This window comes from Rhinolophus sinicus, chromosome 4 (assembly GCF_057876585.1).
Source record: "Rhinolophus sinicus isolate RSI-liver-muscle chromosome 4, RSI-T2T, whole genome shotgun sequence".
Lineage (NCBI taxonomy): Eukaryota > Metazoa > Chordata > Mammalia > Chiroptera > Rhinolophidae > Rhinolophus > Rhinolophus sinicus.
Window position 1 is genome coordinate 28,652,875 of NC_142504.1, and position 18,754 is coordinate 28,671,628.

General features: G+C 39.8%; 1 protein-coding gene across 9 annotated transcripts in view; it reads left to right on the plus strand.

Moving 5' to 3' along the window:
* Positions 1-18,754, plus strand: part of ICA1 (islet cell autoantigen 1) — a 134,699-nt gene that overhangs the window by 20,747 nt on the left and 95,198 nt on the right. For 5 of the 9 annotated variants that reach the window (XM_074340769.2, XM_019729783.3, XM_019729782.3 and 2 more), the window contains exons 3-6: positions 1,267-1,432; positions 4,730-4,802; positions 9,802-9,925; positions 13,825-14,023. In XM_074340769.2, the coding sequence (XP_074196870.2) occupies positions 1,267-1,432; positions 4,730-4,802; positions 9,802-9,925; positions 13,825-14,023 (562 nt within the window). The remainder of the gene's footprint in view (positions 1-1,266; positions 1,433-4,729; positions 4,803-9,801; positions 9,926-13,824; positions 14,024-18,754) is intronic. The other 4 variants (XM_019729786.3, XM_019729788.3, XM_074340767.2 and 1 more) reach the window with 1 other exon arrangement.

Genomic DNA, 18,754 nt, shown 5'->3' on the forward strand with positions numbered 1-18,754 from the left:
AACCATGAAAATCCCCCAAATCCTACTTCTCTCTCTAAAGATAACCATGGCTAAGGAAGTCATCTGAAACCCCTTATAACTTTTGAAAGAATAAATCTGTGAATTGAAAATTGTTATCTGGAAGGAGAGTATAAATCATGAAGTTTTGAGCTACAGGTATTTTCGTATAGTAGTATAAAGCAACTCATATTTTAGAACATAGGCCTGGCATATTTTGAGTGGCAATAGCCTGGGGTGAAAGATGATGTACCTGTCTGTATAGGAGAGACAATGGGGTCCTGTGTGGGCCCTGGGGGCGGAAGAGGGGGTAGGCAACATGGGGAGAGTGGAGTGCCAACAGCAAACTTTCTGTCCATAATTGAGGCACTCTGGTCACTTTTACAGAATTCCACTTAATTCTCAATCTTTTTTCTAATTTCTTTTTGCGCACTTTTTGATCTGCTCTTCGCTATGCTCCTCCTGAAGAATGGCTTCCTGTCTGTATTTTAAGCATTTATGTTTAAGAATTTAAAGTTTTAATATCAGAAATCTGTAACAGATTTTTGTAAATTTTTTTTTTTAGTTTTATTTGACTGTGGTAAGACTACTTCACATCTTCCCTCCTAACAAATTTTTTAAGTGTACAACACAGTATGTACAACACAATTAACTATAGGCACAACGTTGTACAGCAGGTCTCTAGAATTTATTCATCTTGCATGATTGAAATTTTATGACCATTGATCCGCAATTGTCCATTTCCCCCTCACCCCATCCAGCCCCCGGTAACCACCAATCTACTCTCTGATTCCATGAGTTTGACTATTTTAGGTACCTCTGTGACAGATTTTAAGCATGCTATTTTTTAGCCTCTTATCTCTACTTTTCTGCCACCACTTCAGTATTGGCTGTGATGCTCCAATGACGATAACATGGTGTCCGGCTTTATCTCTGACTCACTGGGGTGCCTGAGCCAGTCACCCTGCCTGGCGTGGCCTCGCTTTCTCCTCTTCTAAAAGGGGTGTGTCCTACCTGTTGACATCTAATTCTCTTCAAGGTTTAGTTTCTCAATTTCTTGAAAAAGTTGTTTTATTTCCTCACTAACTTTTAAGATTTTGGAGTCAGAGTTGACTCACTTTTTGGCACAATCACCATAAGAGAAAGTAGTTGTATGTTTATTTATGTTGTAAATGTATAATATAATGTGTAGATCAGTTTGTTCACACTGAAATATCTTAGTCATGATGAAAGTCATGCCTAACATAGCTCTTTACATTTTGTTTTCAGCAGTTATCCCTGGGACTTACAGGATCGATACTCTCAGGATAAGTCAGTCGTAAATAAGATGCAGCAGAAGTATTGGGAGACAAAGCAGGCCTTTATTAAGGCCACGGGGAAGAAGGAAGATGAACACGTCGTGGCCTCCGATGCAGACCTTGATGCCAAGCTGGAGGTGAGCGTTCTGCGCCCCGGCATAGTCACCTCGCTGGGGTTGTGGCCCCAGAGTGGACTCACCTGGGCTAGCCTACGTGTGCTTTAGGTTCGAGAACATATTGCAAATAACTAGTTCCGGAGGGAAATCAAAGATCAGATCAGTTCAATCCCAGCCTGTTTTTGAAAGACCGACACATTCTCATGTAACCACCTGTATGCCTCAGTTAATTTGTTTTTCAAGCACTCAGTTGAAATGCGTAGCATGTGGTAAATTCTCAGTAAATGTTGGTTGAAAAATATTAATGTAATTAAAGAACCACCACGAGTAATTCCGACACTAGGGTCAGGCACATGTTTGCATTTAAAAAAAGGAAAAGGAATGACAGCAGAAGATCCTGGAAAGTAGAGTCTAGTAAGCTTGGTGTTGAACCCTGGAAAATCTGAAATGGATAAACTAAGCAGATGTTTAGTTACACTAGTGAATAGAACAGTAAGTTGAATTCATATCTGGTTGATGCTCAAACACTAGTATAACTGGTAGAATGTCAACTAACTCCCCATCTTGCTGGACATTCTCCAATAGTTGAGATTATAACTGAAAAAGCACACTTATGACTTCTGTGAATGACAGGGCACTGACAGGAATCATATGTTACATGACCTTATAAGAATTCAAAATGATCCCCCGATTTAACACGAATGCTAAAATTAATGAGCTGAACATTTCATGGGACTGAAACGGAAAGCTCAGGATTTCAAAAAGCTTTCCAAGAAGGGTGGCCAGGATGGTGGAAACCGTGGTTATACTGGAACAGAGAGGTTTAATGGGAGATGGGGTAGTTATCAACTGTATAGGAAGGGCCATCATGAGGATGAGGGATAATTCATTCTGTGCATCTGAGCGTAGAATGAGACCCAGGGCCGCAGTTCACAGTACTCATCTCTCATGGGATTATCTCAAGTGTTCATTTGTTTGCCTGTCCTCCCTCCACTCGGAGGTCACATTCCCTGTGAGCCTTTTTTACCATCGTACCCTCCGCCAGTCACACAGTGCACACTCAGGTAGTATTGCTGAACAAGTGTACACGTTCATGTAATATTAGCTCCCAACCCTTTCCCCTGTCATTGGAATTGTTCAGATAGAAGCTGCGTTTGACAGGGTTGTTCTAATGGACTTGGCTGCCCCGGGAAAAGGAGAACCGGGAGGTATCTACTCTGAGTTAGTATTCTAAATACACTCACAATGATTATAAGTCACATATACTTCTCACATCTTATAGTTTTACTTTTTCTGAACACCCTAGTAAATACAAGCGTTGCTCAAAACAGACTTGAATGTGTTATTAGTACATTAAACATAATACAGTAATTTTATATTTATGTTTAGATTCTGGCTGCAGCATTTTGACTGAATCAACTATATTTAATCAAAATAGTCGCGATTCTAAGCAGGTAGTGTCGAAAGTACTTAGCGGTGACTAATAATTTTACACATGATAGAGGTTTCTGTTGCAGACATGTTCATACTGATGTTGATGTTTATAGAGAGAGTGGGTTCCATCAATAAAATATATGAAAAGGCTGTGCAAACCCTTTTGATGTGTTCTCACACTGCCTTCCATAGAGCGTAAAACTCTAAAACAAGAACCTGTATTCTGCTGGCACAGAAAGCTGCGTGCCACGCTACAATAATGGCCAGATTCTATTACAATCTGTTGGGACGTTAATGTATAAATATTACACTAAGTTTAAGTATTTGTCAAAATTGCTTGTTAATAAATTCATTTTCTCAAAAACAGCTCTTAAGTACAAGAACAGGCAAAAGTAACCTATGATACCAGAAGTCTTTTAGTGGGTGCCATAGCCAAGGAGACTGACTAGATGCTGGAAATGTTTCTTATTTTGGGTCTGGTTACAAGAGTGTATACAGTTGTCACACTAACACAACTGAACACTCCAGAGGTGTGCATTTTATTGCATCTAATTTATGCCGCAGTTTTTTAAAAAAGTAAACAGTAACAACAGAACAGCTCCTGAACATACCTTTTGAATTTCCTTGCTTCCAACTTTGAGAATTACTATGTGCTGGCGGCTTGCAACCCAGAAGACTGATATCAAGGATTTGTTAAGGAACAGAATCACACTGCTGATTTTGTTTTGTTTTATGGTAAAGGGTTTTGTTTTGTTTTCTTTTCTAAGTAGGTAGAGGATGCAGTATAATGAAATGAGATTTAGTAAAATTTATATTCTTCATGTCCACGTTTTATCATATTAAACATTCCTGGGAATAGTTTTTAATCTTTTAAGCATGTAGGTATGCATCCATTTTTATTTGATAATTGGGTCATATTTCATATGAAGGAGACCATTGGTTTTGAGTCAAACAGTGGAAATGCTTTATCATACCAGGACAGAATTACTACATCACCATGGCTGGTAAAGTAGGAGAGGGGTAAGGAAAGGATTGCCTTGCCTCTTTGGGTGGATCCTCAGAGGCAGAATTTTGTCTTCCAGGTTTTCTAATTGATACCAGCCCTAGCCTCTGAGTTGGTGGAAAAAGTGTCAAGTATCTGTTCTATCTTCCCTTGAGCTGTCTCGGTTTCTAAAGCAAAGACAAGGACCACCATGAGTTAAAAGCTAGTTAGATTCTTCTCAGTATATCCCACCTGCTTTTCCCTTAAGTTCTTCTGTTACGGCCATAGCACGCATTAGGGTTTTTCTCTGTATATTTCATGACATCATTGGGAAGATAAGGGGTGATGGGCTGCTAGGTAAACTCCGTTTTACAGATGTCTTCTCAACAGACATAGCATTCACATGATTGATTTTTGTTTGCTGTTCATAGAGTTGTTGAAGCAAGCCATAAAATACATTAGGATCACAAAATAAGCTAATGTCATGTTTTAAATATTATGCTTAATTGACAGATCCTCCATTAAAACAAAAACACACAGCAAGTGGTAAAAGAAATAAATTAGATTATGAATGAATATGGAGTCTCTGGTTTACTAAGTCCTCTAAATGGGCCCTTCACTTAGGATTTCTGTTTTTCAGTTATTTCAATTGTCTGCAGGAAATCGTTGTTTGGCAGATCTTAATTTGAATCTCAGAGATGATGAATTTCAATAAATACAGAACAGTAGAAGCATATCTAAAGGCTTTGTCACAGTTTCTGTGTTCACCACATAACACCAAGCACACTTAGGCAGGTAATCTTGTTTGTGGGCTAATCAAACACTATGGGTATGTTCAGTGTCATTATTTTCTATTTCACCGCTGTCTTTCATTTAGCAATTTGTTTGTATTTTTATTACAGCTGTTTCACTCGATTCAGAGAACCTGTTTGGACTTGTCTAAAGCAATTGTGCTCTATCAAAAGAGAATATGTTGTAAGTATGCCATAAGTATGAATATTGATCAGCTAGATAGGAAGAAATAGGATATTTTGCCTTATGATATGATTGCATGTGTTTAGGAAGTAAGACAAGGAAACTACTAGTTAAAAGTATCTGTCTTTGCTCTTTACGTGGTAGAAGGAGGGTCTTTAATAATTTTATCAGAAATCCTTTACAGGAGTTTTCTGTTTATCTTTCAATGCAAGTACCATTGCAGAAGAATTTTGTATTGAGTTTCTCATGGATAAGTACATGCCATTTATTTTCCTAACTATAAAAAATTTTGTTTTCTAGCGTGGGATTTTTAAATTTGGGTGTTTGTTTTTTTTATTTGATTGTCCTGGCTCTCTTATATCCAATTTTGTTCCTTTTAAAATGATCATATAGAGACAGAAGGCACACACAGTTAATTCGTTGACTATACGTCGTTGACAACACTCCTTCATCAACATTTTTATGTTGGATGTTGGGTTATTAGGGAACAAGATTTTCCTCTGGTCATCCTGTCTCAAAGTCATTACTAACAAAGTTATCTCTGAAATGCCGAATATGAAGTTGTATGCTAGTACGTTTTAAAATTTCCGTTTGTAGGCGATCTAATCGTACAGTTTATGTATTTCTGAGACTAAAATAGGGGAAGTTTTTCTGTGTCTGGCTGCTGCCAAACCTCTTTCCAAAAATCACAAATTAACAGTTGGTAATTTTCCTTCATTACTAATCTATTATTAAGACTATTTTTGGGGAACTACAAAATCCTAGGACTTAGAGGCAGAATTTTATAAATTACCTATGTTATTATTTTCTAAGTGTTTGAGCTAAGACTTCTCCTGGGCTGTAACTCCATAGTCTTGAGCTATGAGGAAAGGAACATACATGACACACACACCCCTGTCATTTCTCTGTTTCATATCCTGTCAGTATCAAATGCTGGTCCATTTTGTCACCTAAGTAGCTTTCAAATTCTCCTTCCTCTCCTTATCTTCACTTCCACTGTGTTAGTTCAGGTCACCACCATCACTCTCTTGATTTGCTGTATCAGTTTCCTCACTGATCTCCCTGCCTCCACTTTTGCTTCTTCCAGTCCATTGTCTCCACTGAGAGACAGCAATCAGGTCACTTTCCCAGAGCTCCCAGTGGTCAAAGCTGGGACAGTTTGAGCAGCATAATAAGTAAGCATAATATTGGATTATAACCCATAAAGTTAAACAAATATCCATAAAGTCTACCTAGAAGTAAGCAAACCGAGAAGAAGAGACAACTCTTCCTGAGACAATAACTCCAGTGAATAAATATAGAAAGAATAGACAGAACTGCAAAATCATCATGAGGCAAACACCACAGTGGGAACTGTGGCAGGTAAGATTCACTGAAAGATGTTACAAGTTGTGAATGGAAGTTTGAGGAGAAACTGGTTATCTGCATAGTCTCATGTTCCCCCCCCCAAATGTTTAATAATTACAAAAGGAAAATCATAATTTTACAGTAGAGAAACCCGGAAAACAGCATCTGAAAAAGCGATAGAGGTGAACATCACCAGGGTAATGTGTATTGATATGTAGCCCTGATGCCAGGCACTAAAAGTCATTTCCCCTCTGTTTCCCTCTCCTAAATATGTAACCCCAGTCTAATCACGAGGAATCAGATAAACAGACATTGACGGACATTCTAAAAATACCTGACCTATACTCTTAAAAGGTGTCAAGCTCATGAAAGACAAAAGAGACTGAGGAACTGTCAGAGATGGAAGCAAACTCAGGAGATTTGATAGCTGAATGCAATAAGGGATCCTGGATTGGATCCTGGAACATAAAAAAGGCATTCATGGGAAAACTGGTAAAATTCAAAGGTGGTGGTGGTTTAGTTAAGAGTATTGTACCAATGCAAATTGCCTAGTTGTGATAATTGTGCCATGGTGACGAAAGATGCTAACATTAGGGGAAGCTGATGAAGGGTAAACAGCAATTCTGTAGTCCATTTACAGTGTTTCTATAAGCCTAAAGTTATTTCAAAATTAAAAGTTTTTAAAAATGTACGTTGGCTCATACTGCTTCTCTGCTGAATAGCCTCCAATAGGACTTACAGCAAGATCTAAACTTCCATTCCTTGGCTTATAAGTTTCCTACGTGTTCAGGCCCAGCTCACCCCTCCAGCCACTTTGCCCTTACCCAGTGTGACCCGAGGCCTTTTGCACTCACTGTTTCCTCTATCTCTAGTGTCCCTGCTCTAATCATCTCAAGAATGTCCCCTTCTTGTCATTCAGAGCTCAGATTCACAGTCACCTGTTATAGTCACCTGAGATGCTTTGCCTGACCACCAGCCCAAAACAGCTACTAATCTGTCTTACCCCCGCCCCCTCTGGTTTTTTGGCGGCGTGGGGTGAGTTTGTGATAATGTATTTTTTTAATTTTCGGTCTCCCGCAGTTTGAACGTAAGCTTCATTTGAACAGGACCTTGTGTGTCTCACTCATCTCTATATTCCCAGTTGGCAAGGGCAGTGCCTAGTACATATTGCTGAGTGAATTAATGCGGCCAAGCTGATTGGTTTTGTAGTTCTTCAGTTGCCTTTTTAGGGCACCTCTGAAAATCTAATCAGCAACTAAATATGAATAGGGTTTTATTTGTCTCTGAATTTCTAAGCCCCAGGTAAGTGAAAACTTCTAAGTAAAAACTTTTGATTTACCTGTTACCTTAGAAGAATTGTAAATGTCTATAAATTAATTTCAGTAGTTGAATTTTAAAATTGCCATTAAGGGATGAACATCTCTTCTCGGAAAATGATGGTCATCACTAAGTAATCCAACCTGGAGGCTGATGGGGCTCAAACTGTTTTCATCACCCTCTGAGCAGCACTGCCAATTAATCAGAGTCTATAGCTTAAAATGAAACCTGTTTACCACCCCAAGTTTAATCCTCAAGTGCATCACGTAACCAAAAATGATTTTTCAAATGCTTCAACCTACTTAGGTTTATTTAGGAAAGGGCGCAATTTCACTCTTTCCTACCATGTAATCATTCAGGTTCCATGAATTGGTTTCTTCTTAGCCTTAAGCTAACTGTGTTCATTTGTATGTGACTCGAGGCTTCAATGTAAGAAGAAAAAAAAAAAGGTGACTGTCACCTCATGCTGTTATAAACCAAAATGTGAAATTGCTCTCCATCGGGAAAGATTCATTATGGAACTGAGTGAATCCCATATGAACGGAGAGGAGAAGGAATGAATGGTATTACAAAACAACAAAACTTCTTATAATTATAGGAATTTTTTTAAAGCTACATAGAACCATGGCATAAATACCAGATAAGCATGTAAAGTGAAATAAAGTATACAGGGATAACAAGGCAAAAATGACAGTTAATTCAATTTCACAAGCATTTACCTGGGGAACCATAGTTTGCATGAGGTCCCTGTCCTGAGAAAGTTTACAGTCTCATGAGAAATAGACCCCGGCCCACCCATAAACACTTTAATACGAGGTGCTGAGAGGGGGTTGGTGTGGTGGAGAAATGGGGATCAACTACTTTACAGAGGAAGTAGCCTTTGAGCTGAACTTGGACCAATGAACTTAATTTTGAGAGACAGAAGAGGAAGGAGGGTAATCAGTCATTTATCTCTCAGGAAGAATGGATTCTAAAAGCCTTTTCTCCTCTGGAATGTGTAGAATAAACCACAATCACAAATTAATACGGAATGAGTAGAGAGTTTAACCTTCACCCTTGGATTAGTGGTTCCTGGCTAACGTTCTACGACTATTATTGGAGAGGTTGTGTCAGGAATCGGGTGCATCCTCAAAGAAGTCTGGATGGTTTGTAAAAACAGACAGGAATCTTAGTAGCATTTAAAAAGCATTCTTAGAGACAAATGATGTATAAATGCATCAATACAGAAATGTGCAGTAAGAGTAGTATTCGAAGTATGTCCATAGTAAATTCTGTGTTTCGAGAAAAAAACATTCTAGGAAGCTCAGTGTCACTCCTTGCTCAACTGTTGGTGGATGTGTATTTGGGACCAGTGGCTGCATAACAGCTCACTGTTCATTGGGTGGATGCACTGGGGTTGATAAAATCAGTTTCCACTATAGGGAAAGATAATGTTTTGCCAATATAAATAATGATGCATGATTATCGTTGTATATACATCTTTGTGCCAATTTTACTTCTTTAGGGTGTACTTACAGAAGTGCAATGTCAAAAGAGACACAATTCTGTGATTTCTTATATTTACTGCCAAATCAATCTTAGAAAGCTTGTACCAGTCACTATCTCACCAATAGTACCATCTGAGGTTGTCTTTAAAAATAAGGACCAATATATACCAATACTGAATCATTATGTTGTATACCCGAAACTCATATAATGTATGTCAATTATACACCAATTCAAAAAAAAAAAAAAAAAAAAAGCCTAGGTTAGGCATAACCAATTCAGATTTGGTTTCAGCTCTGCATTTTAAAAACCCAAGTCATCAACCTGATTACCCACCCACTCTCATCCCCCCAGCCCCACCTCCAACCAAAAACTTAATATCATGGATAAGGTATTTGATCTGCTTTACAATCAAGTAGAATGTAACTCAGAAAACAAAGATCAAAAGTCAGCAAGAGAGAATAACAGAAGGAAACTGTCCCTACATTATAGGCAGCCACAAAAGATTCCCAGTCATACCCGACAAACACAACGTTTTTATTTCAGTTCGAAGCAGCACATTATCGACTCACTTTTCAGTACAGAGGTCATTTTCTGGTTCTGATTACAGGGCACCAAACACATTGACAGATGTACTCAAGTGAATTTGATCTCTCGTTTTGTAAATGGAAGAACAGCATGAAAGTTAAATGGAGGGGGTGGGGAGCTTACCTTGTAGCCTGTCACTTGGATTTAATTTCACCTGGTCTTTGACTCTAGAAGAGAGAGGACCTTGTGATTTGTCGCTCTTCTTCTCTCTGTAATAAAAATGCACATTGTTCATGGCTGTTTTGGGTCTTTTCTTCACCAGTTTTGTCTCAAGAAGAAAACGAACTGGGAAAATTTCTCCGATCCCAAGGCTTCCAAGATAAAACCAGAGCAGGAAAAATGATGCAAGCGACAGGGAAAGCCCTCTGCTTTTCTTCCCAGCAAAGGTGTGTGGCTTTCCTTGGGACTCTATTTGGGGGAATCCACTGAGAATCTGGGATCCACTCACTCATTAAGGGGAATTGCCCAGTGTTCTTTAAAAGCCTCTTGCCTGAGACTAAGGAACTACTCTGTTCTCAGTTGTTTGTCTGTTTGTGTTTACTGTCTGATTAAGACAACAGGTATGATTTTTCCCCCTCCCTATTAAAAATTAAAAAAAAATTTTTTTTCGTATTTCTTTTGGGCTATAGGGGGCGCTTTACACCCAGTCACTGAGTGCTGTGTTAGGCATCTAGCTGACCTTCAGCATTGCTCATAGCAATCAGTCTCGTCCCCTTCCAGCAGCTGATGAAAGCAGGAGCCTAATGAGACCAGGTGGAAGCGTTCCTTCTCTGCTCTCAGTGGACCAATTAACTTTAGAGAGGTGATGTTCAAGACGCCCTGAACCATTCTGCTCAGACCCTGGATGGCCATGTCAGCAGCCTCACCTGGGAATGTGTTAGAAATGCAAAATCTAGGCCCCAATCCCCAAACTGCTGAATCCCAGCCTGCGTTTTAACGAGCCCCCCCAGTCGATTTCAATGCACATTCGAGTTTGAGAAGCTCTGGTGCAGAGAAAATTGTGATAGGTCAGTGACTTCTTTTTTTAACACTAGGATGACTCATTTTTATGGTCAATGTAGAATAAGCAGGAGACCCTGCATATAGTTGCACTTTGTGTCAGAGAAATTGACACTCCTCTCCTCCTCCTTCCCCAGGGACTATCAAGCTTTCAAAAATGTCACTCACTAATACGAGGCAGGGTTATACCTAAATAAGGTTTATTGGTGGTTTCCAAAAATATTAAGGCTACAAAAATTTTGCTTAGATTGTCCAATATGTTTTTCTGTTAATTTCTTCTTACTGCTTTCTCTTTATGGGTCAAGAGCAGGCCATCGGCCTGTTACACAACTATTCTTATGAAAAGTGGAGTAGAAAAGAGACCAACCGTGTCAGTGTTTCAGTGGTCCCACTCCTGGGCATTTTGGTTTTTCCTAATTGCATCTGGACCCTTACCTTGTGGGCAATGCCAACTAAGCTAGTTGGATGAAACCATTTTTAATAGTTCTCTACTCCAGTTTTCCAAGAAAAGCGTTTCTTTATCATCTTGAATTGCACCTTTTAATATTATTTATAACTGTTTTTCCTTATAAAAGTAATACACACTCATTCTAGAAAAATTTAAAAACAGAGATAAACCAAAAGGAGAAAAAAAAACAACCAAAACTAAAATTTTACAAATAGAGATGACCCACTTTTAACCCCTGGGTACTTTCTATGCATATACACTTTCCCCAGCCTCATAAGGATACTTGATTCTTGAAAAATTTTTCATAAATTCTCATATGTTAAACATATAATTATCACTTATTTCAGTGGGAAAAAATCTTAGACCTGTATGCTAAAATTAACATCCATTTATGGGAAACAAAGTCAAATCCCTGGACACAGTCACTATGAGAGTTATTACTGTTCGCATGATTATTTTATACTACTAATATGCTTATCCAAGTGATACCCTTTCATACTTGTTTAACTAATTATCTCACAAAGGATGTATATGATCCCTTAAGTTTATAAAAATCTAATCTTTGGATACAGGCAAAAACAGTAAAATAAATCAACAAATACAATGCAAATGATACTTGAAAGTATCACTGCATAAACTAGCAAAACTGCTCTATATCCATAATTTAATGCAACTTGGACAACTTTACAGTTTGAAATGTGGCCTCCTATAAGGTGGCTCTGGTTTCATGGCACTCAGCTGCTCACCCAGCACATGAAATCCAGACCAGTCCTTCTAAATATGAAGAAAGTGGGAGGATTACATAAAACTCTCAGATCTTGAAGGGACATATTGGGATATACCAGAATATATTTTAACATAAACAGCATCCTACCATACAATTTTTGTGCAGTATCGCATACTGATTATTTAGCAAATTGATTTTCCTGATCCAATAGCACTAGCACCGTTTTATGTCCACATATGCATTTTTTCTTAAACATCCATAATATAGTATTCCATTATCGGGCGTGCCATGATACATTTAACCCAAGCCCTTCTGTCCACCTCTTGGGTCACTCCCACCTTTTCCTACCAAAGAACAGATGTCTTTGGAGTAGACCTTTAGTCATTTTATTAATTATCCCCATTTCATGAATGAAAACATGGAGCAGTCTTTCACTGAAGCTTGATGGTTCTGGTTATTGAATTTTTCCTTGGTCTAGACTCAGTCCCTGGTACCACAAGTAAAGAGGTTGTCACCTGAGTTTATACAAAGCAAGTTACAGGGGCCTGGGGGGAATTAGGTGATTTTGTATGCCTTTTTCTTTTCTTCAGTATCTTAATATGTATCATCACGTTATTACATCTTCAAAGGCTTCTGTCCAACTTTACAACAGTCAAGAAATAGAGAATGGTTTATTCAAAAAACTCAGCCAGTTTAGGAAAAGTGGTGAAGTCCAAAGGAAGAGAAAAGGTGTCCAGAAATGAACAGGTTTCTTAGGGGGACAGCTGAGGACTGTTTCTCCCTTTAAATAGAACTCTTCAGCTTTATAAACCTTCACACCAGCATTAGTTTTACTGACGGATTTGCTAGTCAACTGCTCATTCAATGTGATGAACAGTGAGTATTAAATTTAATCCAGTGGTGATAAAGCACAGGCTTACTTTATGGCACATCAATATGTCTTTGAAAGCAACCTGCAACACCTAGGTAAGATGATGTCAGCAAGCGTTTTTTAGATAACTGCTGAATAGTTAAAAACAGTGCTTTGTAGACAAAAGGAAAACTAAAGAAAAATAGTAAAAGGGATATTTTTCTTAAACAATTTATCGCTATATCTATAATCTTATACTGCTATACACATATGCACGGCATTGCAGATGTTGATGGAAAGAGCTGATTTCACTAACGTCATTGTTCCCTTCACCTAGAATAGTTTGCATTTAAATTGAAATGTAAATATTCTTTTTCTTTTTTTCATCTTTTCCCCGTAACTTCACGGAAACGACTGTATTATAAGAGTGTAATTCATCTGACATTACTCGTTTGGGGTAAGAAGGTGGAAGAAGCAGTATTCCACCCTCCCCCCCACCCACAGATGTTGTATCCAAAGTTTGATGTGTTTCAAACATTATTTTTTGCTGAATAAATGATGGTATGTCATGGCCAATATTATAATTATTTTATACCCGCTTCGTTATATATGTTCACTTCTGTTGTAGTATCCTTAAGTTTTGGTGTTTTAAGTAAGGATCAAATCACATAACCTGAGAATGCCTAACATAGTAAATCCTCAGTACATGCACATCTCCCCCTTCCTGGACCACTTACAAATGCTTCTGTTTGTGCTTCGTTCTCTGACTATGGGAGCAAGCAGCAGATGCCCAAGCCTTTGGAGACAAATCCACAATGGCCTAGCCAGGGAGACCCTAGTCTTACATGTGTCCAGCCCTCCTCAAAGGGCCAGGCTTCCGAGGAGCAGATGGCAGGGAGTGGCCAAGAGTAGACCTGGGGAATGGTGATGCCTTGACCTTCCTCCATTAACACAGCATTGATTCTAGCTTCAAAGGAGTACTCTTTGCTCAGGCACGAGGCCACCCCCAATAATACAACGGAAATACTTTCCAATAGTACAGTTAAGTAACAGTAACCTAAGGGATTAGTACCTGGGTAATCATCTCTGGTTGACTCATCAGTTCACATACATTTCAGTTATAATCCATCAGGCATTTCTGCAGCATCGTCTGTGTTCCAGGCACCGCAGTAGGCTCATGAGTTTAAGATTGGTAAACTGTCAAGGCTTCAAATTGCTGACACTCTTAGTTTCAAGATTGTGGCTTTATCCTCTGATCTAGGTTGGCCTTGCGAAATCCTCTGTGTCGATTTCACCAAGAAGTGGAGACTTTTCGACATCGGGCCATCTCGGACACTTGGCTGACAGTGAACCGCATGGAGCAGTGCCGGACTGAATACAGAGGGGCTTTATTATGGATGAAGGACGTGTCCCAGGAGCTTGATCCAGACCTCTACAAGCAAATGGAGAAGTTCAGGAAGGTAGGAGATTTTATGAGGGTTACCAAAATGGATACCTGCTGGAAGGGAATGAGGTGTGATTTGAATCCCTCTAGTGAAGAAGACATAACTCAGAAGCACCAAGGATGCAATTAATCACGGCTGGTGTCTTTTTATGTGACAGAGTACCAATTAATGTGATATATAATTCTCTAAGGATAAGAGCGAAGAGACAGCTGGAAATTGCTGGAACTTAGTAACTGGTTCTAATTGAAGTCAGATTTTCATACAATGCACTTTTTGTAAGGTTGTCACTTTAAATGCTTTTCATGCATAACTAAAAATCAAGATTAGACAAAATGTAACTGGAAGGTGAGAACAACAAACTATTGGGGAAATCTTTAAATTACTAATGGATATTAGAATTAATAGAATAATAATGTTCCTTTGTTTTGTGCAGTTGTTCAGAGGCAGTGGGAATTAAATACTGTGGCATTGACTCCATTTTATAATAGACCTCTTCAGAAATTTGTCTGAGGCAAATATATAGCTGAGAAGATGGGTATGCTCCTAAATTTCTCTGAAATAACTGGCGAGCAGCAGAAGAACAATGTTCCCTTGGTTTTGAAAATTGTCTTGTGTCAGTTTAACGGTTTAGAGATGTAGTCATACAAGGATACATCTTACCACTAGGTGGCAGTAATACACTGAGTATTTATGAAAATGCAGCGAGATTTTGTATACATACAATCTTGGTAGTTCTTTGTTTGGTCGACTTGGATATATTTCAGGGTGTGAAAGAAAAAAAATCAAGCAACTGTTAGGCTTGACATAATACTGTGTCAACGGTATTATTACTCATTTAAAGTGATCCATTGATATACTACCTACAATCCCTAGATTTCTTTTTAAGTACATCCTTTTGGAGCTGTGCATGGGAAGACCCAATGGTACGCAGGAAGTTAGCTATGTAGGATGTGTTCAATGTGTGGGATGAGGGATGTGGGGAAGGGAGGAAAGGAAGGACCTTCTATTGCTTAAGAATAGGGTCACTGACTCTTGACCTAGATATTACATTGATACAAATTCTTTTAAAAGTCAAGTTGTATTCTGGTTTGTAATTTAGCATTCCTCTCTATGAAAGCAGTCAGAGTCCATTTTATTTCTGATCATGGATGACCTTAATGTGCTAGCAGCATCTAACTTCTCGGTATGAGACTCCTGATCTCATGGAAAATCAGAACTGAAAAGTCCTTGAAAGATGAGCTAGTGAGTAGTCACTCATTCTATCAAAGAGAAAATCAAGGCCCCAAAATAGTAAATAAAACTTTTCAAGGGTTGAAGCTAGATGTTGGCAAGCCCAGGCTTTCCTGACTTTCTTATCAGGCCAGTAATTTGGTTTATCTTTGACACGTTATTTGGGAGTTGGAAGAGGACAGGGAATGGAAAGGAGAGGTTAAAAAAAGAAAAAGGGAGGTAAACCATTATTGGCAGGGTGTAGTGCCAGTTACTTTGTATCTGCTACATCCTTTAAGCCTCATAATAACCAAGACAGATTTCATTTTATAGGTAAAGAAAATGATACCTATTTTAAGTGACTAACCCAAGGTCAGACAGGGAATCCTAGCATAATTTTTATCCTATACATAATTTTTTTTTTCCTATGGGGAAAAAAAGGAAATTGAAAAGGTCATTTTCACAGTAGTGCCTCTCCTGCGATTTAGTCATTCAACAAACATTATTTATTGAGCACTTTCTATGTGCCAGATAATAAAAGTAAACATATGATGATTCTGGAAGGCAGGAGAATTTCACGTGGAATTGTGTTTATTTGGTTTTGTTTTGGAGAGTGGTTACTAGCTGTGTAAGGGTGAAATAAAAACCAAGCCCTTCGTCATTTGGTTTGAATGTTGAAACATTACCCACTCTTTAGTGTCATCAATTTGTTGATTTTGGAAAATATGGTTTAAAAAAATTCTTTGCCATGCAGAAGTAGCTGAAGCGATGCCTTACTCCACAGTCCCATGTGTGCTGGATTTAATTTAATTGCAAAATATGGTGTACTTAGAATTTAGGGAAATAATTGTTTTTAAAACGTCAAATGCAAGTATATATTTGATGAGGTTGGATTCTCCATGAAGTCAGGGACTAGACTGGTTCTCTCTACTGCCACAACCCCAGGGCCAACCCAGCACCTGTCCCCAAGTTAGCACTCATATCGATGGCCAGATGCCAGCCATCGAGTTTGAAGTGCCAGAAGCATGTTTTCTCAGCCTTCTAGAACATTCCCACCACATGCAACTGACCTTATGATGGTTTGGAAATTGACATACGTGATTTTGCAGGTGAGAAGTAGCATTATTAATTTGTGGCTTGCTGCCCTCTTTGGAATTAATTTAAATTATGGAGTTAGCCGTTGGCTTGGAGTTCATAACTTGAAATTTAACTTTGAGCAAGCTTTAGTGTTTTGTTCCAGTTAGGATTCCATTTTAAACCGTTCTCCATTGACCTCTCAGGAAAGTGTTACTGAAACACATTTCTGAGCCCTCTGGGTGTGCAGTCCAGCTGCACGGGTGTCCTCAGAGTCACTGTGGGATGGGGAATTTCAGTCTCCTCACAGTCTCCTCCTGCCACCGTAACATTTCAACTGATGAATCCTGAACTAAAGCAGTATCTTGCTGTCAATTCCGTTGTCTGAGTTCACACTTTCTGAGGAGAAAAAATTCTAATTCATTCCTGACAAATGTGCTCCCCCGATTGCAATCTTCAGTATGCATTAATTCACTTATTCCCTCACCCATCCAATGATATCGAAGCCCCCACTGCGTACCGAGCCATGGGTGGAAGGATGCAGTAGTGAATAAACAGACATGATCACTATCTTCCTGTTGCATGTAGTCACTAGGGGATAGAGCAAGTAAGCACGATGCGGTATGATAAACCGTTGTCTGAGGTGGCACGTGCTGCCACACCTAGGAGGGGCTGCCCAGAGGAAGTGGCATCTAAACCAGATTTGAAGGATGAGGGGAAGGAACTGGGTGGAGGAAGTAGGGACAGCAGAGCAGGGTTCCAGGCTGAGGAAGCCGCTTAGACACAGGCCTTTGGGTGAAAGCAACAGGGCATTTCAACGGACCTACAAGGTCCTTACAGCCAGAGCACAGGAGGCACAGTGGGTGTGGGAATGGCTGGAAAGGGAAGCAGAGCTGAACTAGAAGGGACACCTCCCAGAGAGCTGAGGAGGGATGGAAGGGTGTTGAGAAAGGGAGGGACATGATTCAATTTGGATTCTCACTAGCTCGCTCAGATTTTAATATGGAGAAGGGATTGGAAGAACCAAGCCCTGAGTCTGGGAGAGCAGCTAGTAGAAGGCTTCTGTGTAAACCCAGACAAGACATGAGGTGCCCGTGGAATGAGGAGGGCGATAAACCAGAGAAATGTACTGTTCTGACCTATCCCAGACTCTGTAATAGTACCACTTAAATTACAGAGCTCTTCCTTCATTTTAGAAATGAACAGAGTAAGTATATGTTGTGCGGGAGACCCTGCTCGCTGCGCCATTTTTCAGGCGGGGCGGCCTGCGGGGTCTCTGCTCCCGCTCCCCACACAAGAACGCAGGATATGGTGAGGCCAAAAAGGAACACCCACGGAGCCACAGGTAGGGGAGTCATACCACTATGGTCTCACTGGAGGCTGGGCCCACCGGACACGCGACCTGCCGTCCTCCTTTCCTCCAACCGACCGACGACTCTCCTCCACTCTCTCGACTCTGTTCCTCTACTCTCTTCCGCTCTCCTCGGCTCTCCTCCGTAGCCGCAGCAGTTATACCAGCGGCCAGTCGGCTAACCGGCCACAGCCGACGGCCAATCAGCCACAGCCGAGGGCCATCCACCACCCGAGCCAGCACCTTTCCACGTGAGGCCGAGAGCCTGTAAACTACTTTCTGGGGCTCTGTCCCCACAGTATAAAATAAATACATAAAGACAGACATAAATAAATAGCAAGGTCAAGTGTACTTTCACCTCCAGCTAAGATTTTTTTCATAGTGTTTTCCAAATGCTAATAAACTTTTCAAATAACATACAGTGAGCATGACCAAAATGATGGATGAAAAACTTAAAATGTAAACAAAGCAAATAATCTGTTTCCATCCTGGCACCCTTTGAAGCATACAGGCCAGATGACAGCTCTCAGCAGTCACATTAATAAGCATTTATTAAGTGCCTATATTTGGGGTGGAAATATAAAGAGGTGGAAAAGCTTGATCCCAACCCTCAAGAAGGACCCTGCTAGTCGTCTGTTCCTTGTCAAAATTACCGTGATAAACAAGACACCTGGAGAGTGTGGCCATATGTAGCTATTCTCCTAAAGACCAGATAATAGGAAATGGTGGATGAATTTAAATGGGCAGAGCTGGGCGGTTATATGCAGTGGGAAGCCCCCTCCTGACCGTGTGATTCACCCCCGGAGGCAAGACTCCACCATCAAGTATTTTATGAGCAGTTACAACGTGTGATATATGTGCTCTTTGATGGCAGAGTGAGAGGGTGTAATTTAAAAATAGAAGTCAGCTTCTTGTAGCAGATTACATCAGCTTAAGTTGTGAGCTCACAGAAGAGCTTTTGCAGCCTGATGCCCTTGGGAGAGTCCTCCTGTGGTCAATTAAGTGTCTTGTTTTTCTTGAAAGTCAGAAATGGGATGGAGGGTAATTATTCTAAATGGAATAAAAGCTGTGTGAGGTGTAAGAAAATAGTTCTGAATCCTCTGAAGAGATAA